At 47.1% G+C, this 19,473-nt stretch overlaps 1 protein-coding gene across 1 annotated transcript; it reads left to right on the forward strand.

Annotated features, from left to right (window-relative positions):
* The first annotated feature begins 3,972 nt into the window (after positions 1-3,972).
* On the forward strand, positions 3,973-18,749 carry LOC140128379 (N-acetyllactosaminide beta-1,3-N-acetylglucosaminyltransferase 3-like). The gene is made up of 3 exons (XM_072150046.1): positions 3,973-4,121; positions 5,279-5,873; positions 17,665-18,749. The coding sequence occupies exons 1-3, from the start codon at positions 4,041-4,043 to the stop codon at positions 18,138-18,140; spliced, it is 1,152 nt and encodes a 383-aa protein (XP_072006147.1). The 5' UTR covers positions 3,973-4,040; the 3' UTR covers positions 18,141-18,749.
* Positions 18,750-19,473: the final 724 nt, after the last annotated feature.

Here is a 19,473-nt window from a genome sequence, read left to right on the forward strand (position 1 = left end):
CACACTCTGGTTCTCATACCTCTCTACTGACCTCTATCACAAATACAATCAAAGAGTGGAAAATACCGGATATTTCCTGGATAATGAGATGAGCTACTTGCTACATGTGTTGCGGATCTACCTCCCACCTCACTTCTTCCACACAGTTAGACGTCTTTTGCTTTAATATGCCTGGAAGGGGGAACAGGTCACAGGATTGTCCACCACTCCATGACTAGACCAAAGCATTGGAGAGGTATAAGCTTCGCTGATATTCACACCTACTACAAGGTAACCCAACGTAACCGAGCGATTGATCGGCACAGAAGATCTCCCATAAACCTGTCTGTACCACTAGAAGAATCAGTAGAAACTCTTTAACCCAGCTACGACTTCCCAACTCATCATGATAAACCCCTGGAACATCCTGACTAAAGCCCTGGTGAAGCCTCCCGGGACTAGGACTATCCATGTCTCGCCCTTCCCCGATCATGAAATGCCGTGACCACCTAGGCTTGTAGTCGCTTCTCTTCACCTCCAGCACAGAATAATTGCTCTGACAATCGGGGGGATTTGTGGTCTGATTGACGAACATTTATTTCCGTAGCGAAATTCTTTCTATTTGCCTCCATGGGATGAAGGTTGAAGCGTTGCGCCCCTCAGCTGCCTGTGATAGGAGAGTTACGTAATAATACAATGCACTTTCGGGGGTAAGTGTGCCCCAATGTATATGGGCAATTCGTAACTTGGCTTCCTAAGTATTGTACGGATTATTGTTGCCAATCTAAGTATAATGTTTGTTATAAATAGTAAAGGGAGTCGTGAGGGATGTGAATGGGGAGAGATTTTTGAATATTTTGGTTTGTAACATGAGATCTGACTAAATCTTTCAATGACCTGCATAGCCGCTTCTAGAGAGGTTTCCGGTTTTTCTAGTGTAAGGATTATCTGCGTATACGTATGTGGTCGGTTGGTATGTGATTCCCCCCCCTATTTGGACGCCCAATATGACAGCAGTTGTTCCTTGAGTCCTCGCTAGAGGTTTGATTGATAAGATAAAAATTAGAGGGGAGAGGGGACATCGCGTCATGTTCCATTGGTAATGGAAACATTTCCTGATAGTGAGGCATATGCAAAGGTCTGAGCAGATGGGGAGGAGTATAATGCACTCATGGCACTTAAAATTCTGCCTTTTAGCCCCATAGCTCGGAGCGCTGAAAAGACGTCCAACCAGTTAATGCAGTCAAACGCCTCCTCGGCATCTAAGGTGCCCAGAACTGCGGGTCTTAGAGGAGTGAGGGTCATATATCTCTCTCTCTTCTAGTGTTATACAAGGATCAATCCTGCTTGGTCTTCACCTACTATCTGTAATATAAAAGGCAATAACCAGGAGGCGATTATAGAGTCCTACAGCGTAAGGTCCGTGTTGAGCGGGGATGTGGGGTGGGAAATTTTGAGGGAGTTCTGGCGATTACCATAAATTCCTAAAAATCTGGTCCCCCTGGCTGGATACCCAGGGTTAACCTCGCCCTTTGCTCTTTACGTCCTCGCTCTCCTCGCCCCCTGTATTGCGGTGGCTCTTCTCTTCATCCAGTTTGCCCGGGCCCCGCAGATGGAGCATTAAGAGATGACAGGTCGTGTGGAGAACACCCAGGACACTCAGCCTATAATTATCCGCTACAAAGGTAGAAGCTTATAATAATGAAAATGTCACCGCCGGGACTGTCCATTAAAACAAGGAGGGAGCGACAGATGTCATAATTCTGCTTTAAATACAGGAGAAGTTATTCATGTTATTCCTTCACGGAGCAAACAAAGCAATAAAAGTCCACAGGTTCTATAATCATAGCTGGTGCTTTGACCAGTGTGTTGTGCCATTACCATGATGCGGCACTTTGGTTCATCAAAAAGGAAGCATCTAGAGGGTGAGGATTGAAGAAGGATTATCCACTAGTGTGAAGGACTTCCCTGGCCAATCATAGCTGTAGATATCTCCTAGGGGAGTCAATTATCCGGATTGGCTGTTCTGCTACCAATTTGACCAATGTGTCCCGAGTCGGCCATCTACATGACCCAACACGATCACCGGGTCCACTCATCTCTAATCAGTCCATAATAAATAGTTATAAGAAATCTTATTATGATGAAACTCCAACCTGAGATGAAGAACTTTACACAACAGTTTCCGCCTAGAAAATATGTGCCCCCCATGACTCCGTATGGAGATGGACCAAGTCCTGGTTCTCGATAGGACTTTTTCTCGCACCATCTGGTCACTCTTCTTCACAAAGTCGTCTGTAGGTCATTGAGGTCGGAGGATATGCTCCCCTCTCTTGAGTTCCTGGGTTGGAGTCCAGTTGTAACAATGCAGAATGGTGATTCTTCACTATTTCAGACATTCTGCTGTAGATTTTCTGCTGAGCTCGGGATCATTTTCTGGGCACTCGGTTTTCTGTGCCATCTCCACCACAGAAGCCATAATGAACCTCCCCTAATGAGTAGTTCTCACCAAACACGGTGATGTGCATTACGGCCAATCATAAACTTCAGCAGTGCTGCCATGTAATATGTAGATTGATACTCTATATTTTATTAGCATCTTCTCTTTGTGTTGTTATGTACTTGAACATGAAACACCCTGGTCGTAACGATAGCAGAGCATGGAAGACACTAATACAATTGGTTACAAGAGGGGCGCAGGCAAAGACATGTACAGTATTTGTGCGAGATGTCAGGGGGGTGCAACACAGAGTTTAGGTATATGGGGCCCCAATCTAGTATTCGCGCAGGGGCCCAATGAAGTCTTGTTAACTCACTCTGTAGCACACTCATTCTAGCCTATAGAGAGAAACCCCTGATCCTGATAAGATCATTCCCTGTCCTAAATGTTCTCCAAATCTTTCTAGAGTTTAGATTATGAGGATATTGACAAACAACCTTCCCAGATTGCTGGCAGTAACAATGGCTTCTCTATGACCACTGCTCATGTCTCTTCTCCTTGGTAACACACACATGAACACTCTAGATCAGCAAACTGCCATAAGTTCTGCCGTTATAGAGGTGGTCACACTGGCTGATGGTCAATTTACCAAGGGAATGTGAAAAAACAGCAGCTCATCGTGTCTGTTCTCATGGAAGAATGAACACATTGCAATTCTCGGGAAGACAATCTCTAAAACTGCAGCAAACACAAATAAAATGAAAACTTGCATCCAAAATAGATCCAGCACAGCATTCTTCTCCGAAATGTTATTAAGGCTTTATTGATAGAACTCACACAACGAGGGAGTTGTTCTACCAATAAAGCCTTAATAATGATTTGGAGAAGAAAGCTTTCTTGGATACACGTTCAGATTTGCCTTGCGTCTCTGGGGGCCATTTACTCTAGTGGGGGCGACGTAAAACAGAGCTGGTGCTCCAACAATTAGAATGGATAACAATGAAACAACTCCAGAGACTACATTGTGGCAGCAGACTGCAGGATGTCTTTGTGGACCCTATTACTGATGTTACTGTTCTTGGCTTGAAGGGTCTATTCACACTTTGCAGAACGGCTGTATTTTTTAATATGCATATTTTTCTGTGACATGACTGTGAGCAGTGGATAAGCCCTCAGAGCCATCAGTGTCACTAATTCCTCAGACATTGTTCCCTGTCTATGTCATTCCCATTGGAGGGATGCAGCCGCTGTCACCCTGAGTCACCCTCACACGCCCTCTGACCTACCTGCCTATTAATTACATTGTCTGTCCACTCTATAAAACCCATTTAAAGAAAAAGCAGATAATCCAGGTTAAGGTTGTTTGAAGTTCTGGGCAGAGGATCATCAGGTGTAATGACAGGTTGTAGGACAGGAGCGGAGATGGAGCTGAGGGCTCTGAGCACAGAGACTACGAGGGTGTGTACATGTAAGTGACACCTGGGACTTACCAGCAGGAAAGTGATGGACGGCTGATGGTAGTCATTAGACTCGCAGCAGTAGAAGGCACGCCCCGGCCCTGGTGCCTCAGGGGTCCAAGGAACACATTTCAAGAAGACACCAGAGGTAGATACGGCTCAGGATGGCGAGGGGGCCCCGCATAAGCTTTTACATTGATGCCCTGGAGTTTCCGGCTCTTACTGTGATTGGAGTGTCCTATCAGGTAAGTCCCCCATCTGCAGGGTAGTGGCCCCATATTTAGGATATCAGGATCACTGCAGGTTATATGGTAACTATAGAGCACATGGTGTTACTACAGGGCATATAGAATATGTGGTGTTACTATAAGATGGATCCCCTGTATCCCTCCTGTCCATATCCTTCTGGTAAAACATCAATATACCTGTCCGATCTGTAAGTCTCCTGTCTCTATACTGCCTGTAGATAACACATATCCCCGTCCTGCCTGTACAACATCTATACATGTGTTCTCCTACATGCCGATCCCTAGTGTTACACCCCTGTCTGTAGATCGCCTGCACCCCTGTCCTGCCTGTAGATCGCCTGCACCCCTGTCCTGCCTGTAGATCGCCTGCACCCCTGTCCTGCCTGTAGATCGCCTGCACCCCTGTCCTGCCTGTAGATCGCCTGCACCCCTGTCCTGCCTGTAGATCGCCTGCTCCCCTGTCCAGCCTGTAGATCGCCTGCTCCCCTGTCCAGCCTGTAGATCGCCTGCTCCCCTGTCCAGCCTGTAGATCGCCTGCACCCCTGTCCTGCCTGTAGATCGCCTGTCCTGCCTGCGGATCGCCTGCCCCCCTGTCCTGCCTGCCGACTGCCTGCGGATCGCCTGCCCCCCTGTCCTGCCTGCGGATCGCCTGTCCTGCCTGCGGATCGCCTGTCCTGCCTGCGGATCGCCTGTCCTGCCTGCGGATCGCCTGCCCCCCTGTCCTGCCTGCGGATCGCCTGCCCCCCTGTCCTGCCTGCGGATCGCCTGCCCCCCTGTCCTGCCTGTGGATCGCCTGTCCTGCCTGTAGATCGCCTGCACCCCTGTCCTGCCTGTAGATCGCCTGCCCCCCTGTCCTGCCTGTAGATCGCCTGCCCCCCTGTCCTGCCTGTAGATCGCCTGCCCCCCTGTCCTGCCTGCAGATCGCCTGTCCTGCCTGTAGATCGCCTGCCCCCCTGTCCTGCCTGTAGATCGCCTGCCCCCCTGTCCTGCCTGTAGATCGCCTGCCCCCCTGTCCTGCCTGTAGATCGCCTGCACCCCTATCTCTTGTATCTCTATTCTTGTTGTATATTTCCTCCCCTTTATCCATGAATTTTTCTCTTATGTCGGAGAGTCATCATACTGATACATTAATCCGGGTCTCGCTATTTTTGCAGGGGATGCTAAGACGCCGCCGTCCTGTCATTGCCTTCCTCTCACTCGCCTTGTGTTTAACCCTCTCACTCCTGGCATGGATTATAGTGGAAGAGGAGCCACTATGGGAACTTCCAGACTTCCAGGACCCCATCCCATCTAACCTCAGCTCTCCGCCTTCTCTCCGACGTTCTGCTACTTTGTATGACACAAACTTCAGCTTTGTCCTGGACCTGGCAGAATACAATCGCTCGTACCCGGCTCTCCAGAACTACAGGTGCCGCGCCGTGATAGGACTCCAGGGATACTGCCGGACGCAGGAGCCGCTAATCCTCATGGCCGTGAAATCCCACGCGTCCGCCAGGTACCGCAGGGACGCCCTCCGCAGGACCTGGGCCAAAGAGAGAAGAATTGGCGGATTCACCTTCAAGCCGGTGTTTCTAATGGCCAACTCCGGGAAGAAGAGACAGATGATGAGGCTTATAGAAGAGGCGTCATTTTTTGGGGACATTCTGATGTGGGATTTTTTTGAAAGTCACCACAACTTATCCCTAAAAGAAAGGTGTTTCCTGGAGTGGTTGTACTATCGGTGCCACGAGGCAAAGTACATATTCAAAGGTAAGTGTCTACATAACATGAGCAGCAATCATGACATCACTACTGACAATAGATGATGTCACAGCTTATCTCCTCCCCCTCCCTGTACAATGACCTATACATAAATAACACTGACCCATCATTACATCACTACAGACAATAGATGATGTCACAGCTTATCTCCTCCTCCCTGTACAATGACCTCTATATAGATAACACTGACCCATCATTACATCACTACTGACAATAGATGATGTCACAGCTTATCCCCTCCCCCCTCCCTGTACAATGACCTCTATATAGATAACACTGACCCATCATTACATCACTACTGACAATAGATGATGTCACAGCTTATCTCCTCCCCCCTCCCTGTACAATGACCTCTATATAGATAACACTGACCCATCATTACATCACTACTGACAATAGATGATGTCACAGCTTATCTCCTCCCCCCTCCCTGTACAATGACCTCTACATAGATAACACTGACCCATCATTACATCACTACTGACAATAGATGATGTCACAGCTTATCTCCTCCCCCTCCCTGTACAATTACCTCTATATAGATAACACTGACCCTTCATTACATCCCTACTGACAATAGAGGATGTCACAGCTTATCTCCTCCTCCTCCCTGTACAATGACCTCTATATAGATAACACTGACCCATCATTACATCACTACTGACAATAGATGATGTCACAGCTTATCTCCTCCCCTCCCTGTACAATTACCTCTATTTAGATAACACTGACCCAACATTACATCACTACTGACAATAGATGTCACAGCTTATCTCCTCCCCCTCCCTGTACAATGACCTCTATATAGATAACACTGACCCATCATTACATCACTACTGACAATAGATGATGTCACAGCTTATCTCCTCCTCCTCCCTGTACAATGACCTCTATATAGATAACACTGACCCATCATTACATCACTACTGACAATAGATGATGTCACAGCTTATCTCCTCCCCCTCCCTGTACAATGACCTCTATATAGATAACACTGACCCATCATTACATCACTACTGACAATAGATGATGTCACAGCTTATCTCCTCCCCCTCCCTGTACAATGACCTCTATATAGATAACACTGACCCATCATTACTAGATGACAGTAGGTGATGTAACTTTCTTAAGCCGCTGTAGTCACCTGGCTGTGTGGCGCAGTTAGAATTCCTTCTTGTATACCCCTCGTTAGCCTACACCTTTCTTTGGCCATATTCTGGCCAACATTTAGACCAATGAAAAGCAAATCTATTAACATCTAACCCCCTCACTGAATGTGGATAGTCACTCCATTTTTTTTCTTCTTATGTTGTACCAAATATAGCTCTACAAATTAATAAATACCCCCCCCCCATAGCCCCCTAAGTAAGGTAAAATAAATACTGGGGTCTCCCATTTCTAACTCAACAATATCAGGAACATATCTGTTACATAAATATCGGCTACCCAACTGTTTTTTAGCACCAGGAGTTTAACAACCTTCGGATGATGGAGAACGTCAATTTTACATTTATAATGCAATTGGCTTCATGGCACAGTAGGGTACGCGGACGATCCTCTTCCAGTGGATCTTTGTCTAATCTTTCAATGCCCACAAACTATAATACAGATGTTCTGTACGGTCACATGTTTAATCAAACTGGGGCAACCATTGCTGGAAATAATGGGTTTTTGGTGTCTTAAGAGTCTTCCCAATATAGTATCTTCTTCAGGGGTAAAAGACTACATAAACCACAACGGGGGCTCTACAAGTCATGGAGGACCTGACGTCTCATGATGCTCCTCCGAGATTTACGACCTTTAGTTGGCAATCAAATTTACAAAAGTTGCAATGGCTCTAGGGATCCCCTTTTCCAACCAGGTTTTATGTGTGTGGGAGAACCTGCTCCAGACAAGGCAATCCCTTTTCCTATATCTCAAGGAAATAATGGGTCTGGAATCAGTGAATCATTGCTTTAGGATTGTCCAGGTCTTATGAACGTGTGCGTTAATCATATTCACGTATGGACAAGAAAACCAACTGGGGAATTTATTATTGGTCCTGCGTAAGAAAATGATGGATTTACGACAAAAAAGCTTTACGGCACATTTATGAAGCCTTTTAGACCATTTTTGTATTTTTTTTTTCGAACCGTCCGACAAAGGGGTTGTGGCCATGTGAAAGAGGTGTGGCCATTTGAATAACAGTGTTAAAATAGGAAGAAGGATAAGGGTACCCGTAAACTTAAGAGTGCCTGGACCACTGTCCAAAAACCTACCACATTACTGTGACTATTAGTAGGTACAGTGCATTATCAAAGTCAGATAGAGATGAAGAAAAAGACAGCTGAAGCATATGATGGAGACCTCCGCCCACAAAAATGAGACTCCTTCATGCCGAGTCTAGGTCTGTATGGAAATTGGAAATCAGCAAGACAACTCTGACTTATGATGATGGGGATGGTCTTTCTACTTCTTGACCTGATGGCAGACTTCTATCTTACTCCAGAAATTTGAAAAGTATTAGAGCTAGCAGGACCAGGCATGGTGTATGTGAACATCTCAAGTATCTCAAGGCCAATGTGTTTTTCTCATTGGGTCTCATAAGAGAGGCAACGAGAGATTGGCAGTCTGGCCCGTCCTTTTGGTCACTGGCTGTGCTGCCTTATTCCGGAGTCTTTATCTTAACACCCATGATGTCACTATCCATAGACTCACAAAGGTATTAATGGGACGGTGCCTGCTGCTAGAGATCACCATCCAAAGGCAGAAGACTCCGGCTCATTAACATCTATGGCCTACAGACAGTGACCGAAAGGACTCAGCTTTTTAATCATGTAAAGCCATATCTATTCACGTCTATTCCGGTCATCATGGCCGGGGACTTTAATGCCACCACTACCACCAGGGACAGGAACAGTAGGCCCCTTACCAGGGACTGTAAGTTCCTCAATAGTATAATTCAGCAGTCTGACCTGTCTGATGTCTTTGTACAGAGTGGTAGGAGTCCTAGGTTTACCTACACCTGTGGAGGACAGAACAGTAGGATAGATCTCACTCTGGTCCTACTGAAACCATTCATAAAAGAAGGGAGAGAACTGTCCCATACTTGAATCATTTGAGCATAAATTTTTGTTTGGGGGCCTCTCAGTATCCTGATGTTGGTAGAGGACTATGGAGACTGTCCAGGAATGTATTCACTCTTTCTTCCAGAATCAACTTGATACAGTGTATTTTTATGACAACATGGCCAACTGGTGGGAGGACGTCAAGGAGGAGATCCGGTCCCTCTTACAGAGACTGTCAATTAAGAAGGGGAGAAGTAAGTACAGCCAGTATCTGAGACTGCGTAAAGAATTGGAGTCACTCTATTCAGCGGGTGGGGATGACCAACAAAGGATTGATCGGCTTAAGTCTGAGATGAGACCGTATCAGTACAGCAGATACACCTCCCTGGTAGTGGAAAGGGACTATGGGACCCTAGGGTCACCTGATCCACTTGAGAATTGCCAGGAGCATGTGGAGAAAAAACTGATCACAGTTCTCACTGACTCCCAGGGTGTTTTACAAGAGTCTCGGGAGGGTATCCTGGGGGTGGTGAGATCTTACTATAATGACTTGATCCAGAAGAAGGCTTTGGATAAGGAAAAAGTGAACCAATTCTTGGAGGCAGCTCCAGGCCCTGATACTAGTGAATTGGACCTACAGTCCCCTGTAGGTAGGTAGTGTCAGGGACTGGATATTGCCTTATGAAGAGTTTTGGGTATGAGGTGGCAGTCTCTAGAGGGGTCGATTGACTCCTGGCTTTCTTCCCCAGTATCAGGAGTATGGGATACGATGTCTGAAGAAATGGGGGATAGAAAAGTCTTTCATAGAGAGTAAGACCAGGAGAGATCTGTACTCCAGAATATGTAAGATCTTCTACTGTCTACAACTGGTGCTTCCAGATTGTCCAACCACCACCCTAAAGGACAGTCTGAGGTTTCTGAATGGTCGGAGGCTGCCCCCTAAGTTTTGTGACATCGCCTGGCTCTCATTACAGGGGAAGCTCTTTGTTAGGGGGAATCTAAAGTTGACAGATCGCATGTGTCCCCTTGGTTGTCAGACCGAGGACACAATCTTCCATTTTATCTCTGAGTGCTGGGGTGGACAGAGTATCTGGCGGGACATATCCACCAAGATAAGACTAACATCACTGCAGTCCCTTAGGTACCCAGAGATCCTTTATGGTGTAACATCTAGAGTACATAACATCAACCGGGAAACCATGTATGTGATAATCCAGGTGATCAAATATTATCATTGGCAAATGAGAACCAGAGTGTCCATCCAAGGACTTCCACCACATTAAGGCCATAAGCCTCATCATGTCAGAGCTTAGATGGATCCAGTCATTAGAGGTCAGGAAAAAGGGTGAGAATATGAGTCTATGGAGGAACATCCATCTAGATATACGATTGTACAATGTGATCTTATATTTTATTTCCCCTTTAGCAAAAATTTAATTTTAAGTTAGTTTAATTTAATAACTTATTTTCCTATGAATGAGTAAGATTTGCACTGAATGACCTCTTATTTCTACTATAATACTGCCCCCTATGTACAGGAATAGAACTACTATAATACTGCCCCCTATGTACAGGAATAGAACTACTATAATACTGCCCCCTATGTACAAGAATATAACTACTATAATACTGCCCCTATGTACAGGAATAGAACTACTATAATACTGCCCCTATGTACAGGAATAGAACTACTATAATACTGCCCCCTATGTACAGGAATAGAACTACTATAATACTGCCCCCTATGTACAGGAATAGAACTACTATAATACTGCCCCCTATGTACAGGAATAGAACTACTATAATACTGCCCCCTATGTACAGGAATAGAACTACTATAATACTGCCCCCTATGTACAGGGATAGAACTACTATAATACTGCCCCCTATCTACAGAAATATAACTACTATAATACTGCCTCCTATGTACAAGAATATAACTACTATAATACTGCCCCCTATGTACAGGAATATAACTACTATTATACTGCCCCCTATGTACAGAAATATAACTACTATAATACTGCCTCCTATGTACAAGAATATAACTACTATAATACTGCCTCCTATGTACAAGAATATAACTACTATAATACTGCCCCCTATGTACAAGAATATAACTACTATAATACTGCCTCCTATGTACAAGAATATAACTACTATAATACTGCCCCCTATGTACAGGAATATAACTACTATTATACTGCCCCCTATGTACAGGAATAGAACTACTATAATACTGCCCCCTATGTACAGGAATAGAACTACTATAATACTGCCCCCTATGTACAGGAATAGAACTACTATAATACTGCCCCCTATGTACAGGGATAGAACTACTATAATACTGCCCCCTATGTACAGGGATAGAACTACTATAATACTGCCCCCTATGTACAGAAATATAACTACTATAATACTGCCTCCTATGTACAAGAATATAACTACTATAATACTGCCCCCTATGTACAAGAATATAACTACTATAATACTGCCTCCTATGTACAAGAATATAACTACTATAATACTGCCCCCTATGTACAAGAATATAACTACTATAATACTGCCCCCTATGTACAGGAATATAACTACTATAATACTGCCCCCTATGTACAGAAATATAACTACTATAATACTGCCTCCTATGTACAAGAATATAACTACTATAATACTGCCCCCTATGTACAAGAATATAACTACTATAATACTGCCCCCTATGTACAAGAATATAACTACTATAATACTGCCTCCTATGTACAAGAATATAACTACTATAATACTGCCCCCTATGTACAAGAATATAACTACTATAATACTGCCTCCTATGTACAAGAATATAACTACTATAATACTGCCTCCTATGTACAGGGATATAACTACTATAATACTGCCTCCTATGTACAAGAATATAACTACTATAATACTGCCTCCTATGTACAGGGATATAACTACTATAATACTGCCCCCTATGTACAGAAATATAACTACTATAATACTGCCTCCTATGTACAAGAATATAACTACTATAATACTGCCCCCTATGTACAGGGATATAACTACTATAATACTGCCTCCTATGTACAAGAATATAACTACTATAATACTGCCCCCTATGTACAGGGATATAACTACTATAATACTGCCCCCTATGTACAGGAATATAACTACTATAATACTGCCCCCTATGTACAAGAATCTCCTGTAATACTTTGTCTCAGATATGAGTTGATAATAAGTGATGTTGTCCCTTCCTCTTGAGCTTCTCTTCTGGGAAACTCTCTTAGTGCTGTGACAAGTGCTTTTTTCCTTGGGCTTCCCCCACATCACATTTCTCACAAAAGAATTTGGATTCTCCCGGCATCTGACAGATAAGTTAAACGTGTAAAACGTGTCCGGAGACGTGTGAAAACATGTGGAGCAGATCCCAGTGTGTGAGCAGCTTCCTCAGACGTCTCATTCCTAGGAAATAGATGTGTGCAGGAATCTCTGCAGGAAGTAAGCGAACTCCTCCGGCTTGTACTATGGAGGGCGCCCCCTCAGCCATGAGAACCACCAGACCCTATAATACCAGGCATCGGGATCAACGTGTAGACCATGAGAATTCCAGGCAGGCTCCAATCCTTCACCTTAATAAATCATTGTAGATGAATAGGTAATAACTGGGAGGACCACCCAAAATCTCCATTTCATCTCCAAAATCCTGGAACGCTGGTCTATTCTCTATAATCCGCTGTCTCTCTATAACTCCCTCCTTGACCCCCTGCAATCTGGTTTCCGCTCTTTGTTCTCCACTGAAATAACTGCTCTTTCTAAAGTCTCCAAAGATCTCCTCACTGCAAAATCCAGAAGTGACTCTTCTCTCCTCATTCTCCTGGATCTCTCGGCAGCGTCTGATACTGTGGACCACCAGCTCCTCCTCAGGGGCTTCGCTCCATTGGCCTGAAGGACCCTGTAGTCTCCTGGTTTTCTTCCCATCTCTCTGACCGCACTTTCAGTGTCTCCTTCTCTTCTCATCTTCCTCTGTGTCAGGGTCCTCAGGGCTCAATCCTAGGTCCTCTTCCTCTGTGTCGGGGTCCTCAGGGCTCAGTCCTAGTTCCTCTTCCTCTGTGTCGGGGTCCTCAGGGCTCAGTCCTAGGTCCTCTTCCTCTGTGTCGGGGTCCTCAGGGCTCAGTCCTAGGTCCTCTCCTCTCAGTGTCGGGGTCCTCAGGGCTCAGTCCTAGGTCCTCTTCCTCTGTGTCGGGGTCCTCAGGGCTCAGTCCTAGGTCCTCTCCTCTCAGTGTCGGGGTCCTCAGGGCTCAGTCCTAGTTCCTCTCCTCTCAGTGTCGGGGTCCTCAGGGCTCAGTCCTAGTTCCTCTTCCTCAGTGTCGGGGTCCTCAGGGCTCAGTCCTAGTTCCTCTTCCTCTGTGTCGGGGTCCTCAGGGCTCAATCCTAGTTCCTCTTCCTCTGTGTCGGGGTCCTCAGGGCTCAGTCCTAGGTCCTCTTCCTCTGTGTCGGGGTCCTCAGGGCTCAGTCCTAGTTCCTCTTCCTCTCAGTGTCGGGGTCCTCAGGGCTCAGTCCTAGTTCCTCTTCCTCTCAGTGTCGGGGTCCTCAGGGCTCAGTCCTAGTTCCTCTTCCTCTCAGTGTCGGGGTCCTCAGGGCTCAGTCCTAGGTCCTCTTCCTCTCAGTGTCGGGGTCCTCAGGGCTCAGTCCTAGGTCCTCTTCCTCTCAGTGTCGGGGTCCTCAGGGCTCAGTCCTAGGTCCTCTTCCTCTCAGTGTCGGGGTCCTCAGGGCTCAGTCCTAGGTCCTCTTCCTCTCAGTGTCGGGGTCCTCAGGGCTCAGTCCTAGGTCCTCTTCCTCTCAGTGTCGGGGTCCTCAGGGCTCAGTCCTAGGTCCTCTTCCTCTCAGTGTCGGGGTCCTCAGGGCTCAGTCCTAGGTCCTCTTCCTCTGTGTCGGGGTCCTCAGGGCTCAGTCCTAGGTCCTCTTCCTCTGTGTCGGGGTCCTCAGGGCTCAGTCCTAGGTCCTCTTCTCTTCTCCCTCTATACTGCCCCCATTGGACAAACCATCAGCAGATTTGGTTTCCAGTATCATCTTTATGCTGATGACACCCAGCTATATACCTCAGCACGTAGCATCACTCCTGCCTTACCCCAGAACACTAGTGACTGTCTCTAACATCATGTCCTCTCTCTTTTTGAAATGTAAGCTTTTGGAGACTGAACTTCTTGTCTTTCTACCATCTACTAACCAACCCAACCCTGAGCTCTTCATCTCGCTCTATGGGATAACTATAGCACTGGGGCACAGGCCGCTGTCTTGGGGTTGTACTGGACTCTGACCTCTCCTTTTCACCATATATTCAATCTCTTACTCGCTCTTGCGTGATGCATCTCAGAAACATCTCCAGAATCCGACCATTTCTTACACTAGAAATCTCTAAAATGCTAATTGTTGCTCTTATTCACTCTCATCCAGACTCCTGTAACTCCCTACTAATCATCTTCCACTCACTAAACTCTCTCCTCTACAATCTATTCTTATTGCAGCAGCCAGGCTCGTCTTACAGGCCAAACGCTACACGGATGGGCTGCCTGTATCCTTCCGAATTCAGTTTGAAATAATAACCCTCATCCACAAAGCTCTGCACAATGCTGCACCTCCCAATCTCTCTGCTCTCACCTCAGTCTCTCGCCCAGCCCATGCTCTTCCATCTGCCAGTGATATTAGATTAATCTCTACCTCAATTCGAACCTCTTGCACGTCTCCAGGACTTCTCCCAAGTTGCTCCAATTCTCTGGAATGCCCTTCTCCGGACTATCAGACTAATACCCAAACTCCAAGGTTTCAAATGAGCTGATAAATCAAGGCACTAATGTAACTGTATGAAATGTCAACTCTCTTTACTAATCCAATGTCATGGGTTCTCCCACGACCCACGTCTCGGGCTCACCCATGCTCCTCTCTGTCCCCATTCCTGCTCATGCCCCGGCGGTCTGGTTTGTGCACCCCCCCCCCCCCCACCTCCTAGAGTGTGCATGCTCCCGAAGATTTAAAGGACCAGCACACATTGATTGGTGCTGGCCATTCCCGGAATCCCTGATAAGATGGCCTCTTCCTGCATACCCTGCCAGATCTTTGCGCCTTGTGCCCTAGAGAAAGCTTTGTTCCTGATGCCCTGTACTTGTATTGCGATTTCCTGTTGTGACCCCGGTTCCATTATTGACTTAAATCCTGAGCCTGTCTTGGCCGCCACTGCAGACAAAGTCGCCCCTGTGGAGCGACCTGGTGGTATCCCGCGGCAGCATGTCAGTTTTGCGGCTACCTCAGGTGAACATTTGGTACCTCTTAGACTCCGCTCCCAGGTGTTGGCTTACATCATCGTCACCAGCTCCTTCTCGTTCATATAGACTGTAAGCTCTTGTGTCCCCCCTCATCCTACAAGACCAGTGATGGCGAACCTATGGCACGGGTGCCAGAGGTGGCACTCGGGGACCTTTCTGTGGGCACCCAGGCTGTCGCTCCAGGAAAAAGTTCACCAGACAGGACTTAAATCTTCCTGCAGTCCTAGACAATTGAGATGCTACTCTGAGGGCTCTTTCAAGGTTACGTATCCTTGACTGATTGGAACTGCAAGAGGAGTAAGGAGGAGTGAACAGGGCCAGAGGTCCTACTAGTGGCCCCACAATGCTTCTTGTACAAAGACACCCTGGAGAGAAGCTGAATTTGCTTCCTGCTTTCAACTGTATTGGTGTCCTCAGGGGGCTGATATGATTGAATGTTGTGGAACAACAGAGCAATATGTTGCTGTTTAAATTGTCATTTGGCACTCTATGGTAAATAAGTAGGTTTTGGTTGAAGTTTGGGCACCCGGTCTCTTAAAGGTTCGCCAACACTGTCATAGACTGTAAGCTCTTGTGCCCCCCCTCATCCTCATAGACTGTAAGCTCTTGTGTCTCCCCTCATCCTCATAGACTGTAAGCTCCTATGTCCTGTTTTAAATTAAGTCTATAATTTCTCTTTGAGGAGAAATGAAGATGTATCTTATCTTAAGTATCACATGCTGATGAAAGAAGCAGGTCAATCAAGTCCAATCCACAAAGCTAAAGCTGCGATCACCAAAGATCAGGACATTCCACATGACCCCCAGGTCCAGTCTAGATACACAACGTCCACAGCCTCCCCCGGGTCCAGTATATATACACAGCGTCCACAGCCTCCCCCGGGTCCATTCTAGATACACAACGTCCACAGCCTCCCCCCCCCCCCCCATCCATTCTAGATACACAACGTCCACAGCCTCCCCCCCCCCCCCCCCATCCATTCTAGATACACGGCGTCCACAGCCTCCCCCGGGTCCAGTATATATACACAGCGTCCACAGCCTCCCCCGGGTCCAGTATATATACACAACGTCCACAGCCGTCCCCGGGTCCAGTATATATACACAGCGTCCACAGCCTCCCCCGGGTCCATTCTAGATACACAACGTCCACAGCCTCCCCCCCCCCCATCCATTCTAGATACACAACGTCCACAGCCTCCCCCCCCCCCATCCATTCTAGATACACAACGTCCACAGCCTCCCCCCCCCCCATCCATTCTAGATACACAACGTCCACAGCCTCCCCCCCCCCCCCCATCCATTCTAGATACACAACGTCCACAGCCTCCCCCCCCCCCCCCATCCATTCTAGATACACGGCGTCCACAGCCTCCCCCGGGTCCAGTCTACATACACAACGTCCACAGCCTCCCCCGGGTCCAGTCTACATACACAACGTCCACAGCCTCCCCCGGGTCCAGTCTACATACACAACGTCCACAGCCTCCCCCGGGTCCAGTCTACATACACAACGTCCACAGCCTCCCCCGGGTCCAGTCTACATACACAACGTCCACAGCCTCCCCCGGGTCCATTCTACATACACAACGTCCACAGCCTCCCCCGGGTCCATTCTACATACACAACGTCCACAGCCTCCCCCGGGTCCAGTCTAGATACACAACGTCCACAGCCTCCCCCGGGTCCAGTCTAGATACACAACGTCCACAGCCTCCCCCGGGTCCATTCTACATACACAACGTCCACAGCCTCCCCCGGGTCCATTCTACATACACAACGTCCACAGCCTCCCCCGGGTCCATTCTACATACACAACGTCCACAGCCTCCCCCGGGTCCATTCTACATACACAACGTCCACAGCCTCCCCCGGGTCCAGTCTAGATACACAACGTCCACAGCCTCCCCCGGGTCCATTCTACATACACAACGTCCACAGCCTCCCCCGGGTCCAGTCTAGATACACAACGTCCACAGCCTCCCCCGGGTCCAGTCTAGATACACAACGTCCACAGCCTCCCCCGGGTCCAGTCTAGATACACAACGTCCACAGCCTCCCCCCCCCCCCCCGCCCCGGGTCCAGTCTAGATACACAACGTCCACTCCCCCCCCCCCCCCGCCCCGGGTCCAGTCTAGATACACAACGTCCACAGCCCCCCCCCCCCCCGGGTCCAGTCTAGATACACAACGTCCACAGCCCCCCCCCCCCCGGGTCCAGTCTAGATACACAACGTCCACAGCCCCCCCCCCCGGGTCCAGTCTAGATACACAACGTCCACAGCCCCCCTCCTACCACACAGCAGTTCTGGTGGGACAATGTCATGTCCTGGACTTCGTTAGCATACATATGATCTAATATTGTGCTCTATATGAAGACATTTGTTAATGTTATGTTGTTTTCCTCCTCCATGCAGGTGACGATGATGAGTTCGTGAACCCCTATGCCTTGGCAGCTTATGTTTCATCTTCTGACCCGGCTCATAGACTTAAGATCCATGGCCAACTACAAATTCATCCACCTCCGGAGCGCTGGGGGAAATATGCAGTGCCCCATTCCGTCTATCCCCATGGGCACTACCCTCCATTTGTGTCTGGTGGAGGCTTCCTCCTGCCCGCTGAGTTAGTTCCATCTCTTCACTGGGCGGCATCTATCATCCCTGTCTTCCCTCTAGATGATGTCTTCATTGGATTCCTGGCACTGGCCACCAAGGTCAGTTTTCACCATGATCCAAGATTCTTCTCTTTTGGTCTGAAGAATGATGACATCTGCCACTACCTTGATGTCTTGGTGGCACATGGTCTGTCAGCAAGACGAATGCTTGAAGTATGGGAAGTCCTGCCATATCTCAAACCTTGTCCACCACAGATAACAGAAGAGCCACAGATATAAGAAATACTGAACAACTCCTCTCCATCAACTGAAAACGAGCCAAGGATACCTCAACTCTTCTCATGTCTACAGGAGAGACTACTAGCTCCTGCTTCTGTCTGTATCAGCCTACAGGGGGCAGGGCAGACTCACAGCTCCTCCTTCTGTCTGTATCACCCTACAGGGGGTGGAGCAGGCTAATGGCTCCTCCTTCTGTGTCACCCTACATGGGCAGGACCATTGATTCTTAAGGGGTGGAGCAGGCTCATAGCTCCATCTTTGTTCTGTATGGCTCTGCATGGGGTGGGGCAGACTTATAGCTCCACCTTTTTTATCGCCCTGCAGGAGGAGGGGCAGGCTCGTAGGAGTAAGTTCATGGGGTGGAAAAGGTGGGGTGCAGACTGAAACAATTAAAAATCATTGTCAGTAGACTCCTGACGATAGATTGATTCCACATGTTTTAGGGGTGTAAGTCTAATTTATTGAATCGTACGATAAATCTTCAAATGTGTATATATATATTTTTCTGTAAAGATCATTATTTTCCTATGTGGAAGACATTATTATTATTTTTGATGCTTGTATTTATTGATATTGTAATAAACCTCAGTTACATTGCGTTTTCAGTGAGGCTTTGTCCATCTCATCTGTTTACATGATGTGCTGCCAGGTCCGTGAGCAACTTAAAGTGTAATTGTAAAGTTACTGAACAAAAATTATTTTTTAGCACGGATGGAGCCTTTGATTACAATTCCAGCAATACCTGTATCCTGCTGCTGGCTTCTTCCTGTCCTGAGATATAGGGGTAATAGATATGAGGCGTCTGTGATATCCTCTAAGCTTCTCTTGAAGTGGGCGGGACTTCCTGGTTGTGACATCAGCTAAGGGCAGTGATGCCCGAGCACGGAGGGCATTCACATGAATGTGCACAAACATCTCAGCCAATCAGGACACATAATCAGTGTTACTGCTAGTACAGAGGTCTAGTGCAAGATCAAGACTGTGCAGACACAGATCACTGGATCCATGCATCACACAGTTGTCTACTACATTACAAAGAAGATGATATATTAAGGGTGCGTACACACATGGCAGTAATGCATGTGTTTCAAATGCATCAGAAGCTGAGAAGTGGAGATTTGCCTGATTATATCGCTGTGAACATTGTTTACAAAATGCATGTGTTAATGTAATGTTAACATAGTGTTGACATATACTAACAGAGTGTTAACAGTTATGTAATCAGGGAAAATCTCTTCACAGCTGTTCTGATGGGTTTGAAAACGCATGTGTTTCACTATAAAACACCTACATAGGAATAAAAAGATTGGCCCATAGCAGCATCACAGTATGT

This window comes from Engystomops pustulosus, chromosome 4 (genome assembly GCF_040894005.1).
Source record: "Engystomops pustulosus chromosome 4, aEngPut4.maternal, whole genome shotgun sequence".
Lineage (NCBI taxonomy): Eukaryota > Metazoa > Chordata > Amphibia > Anura > Leptodactylidae > Engystomops > Engystomops pustulosus.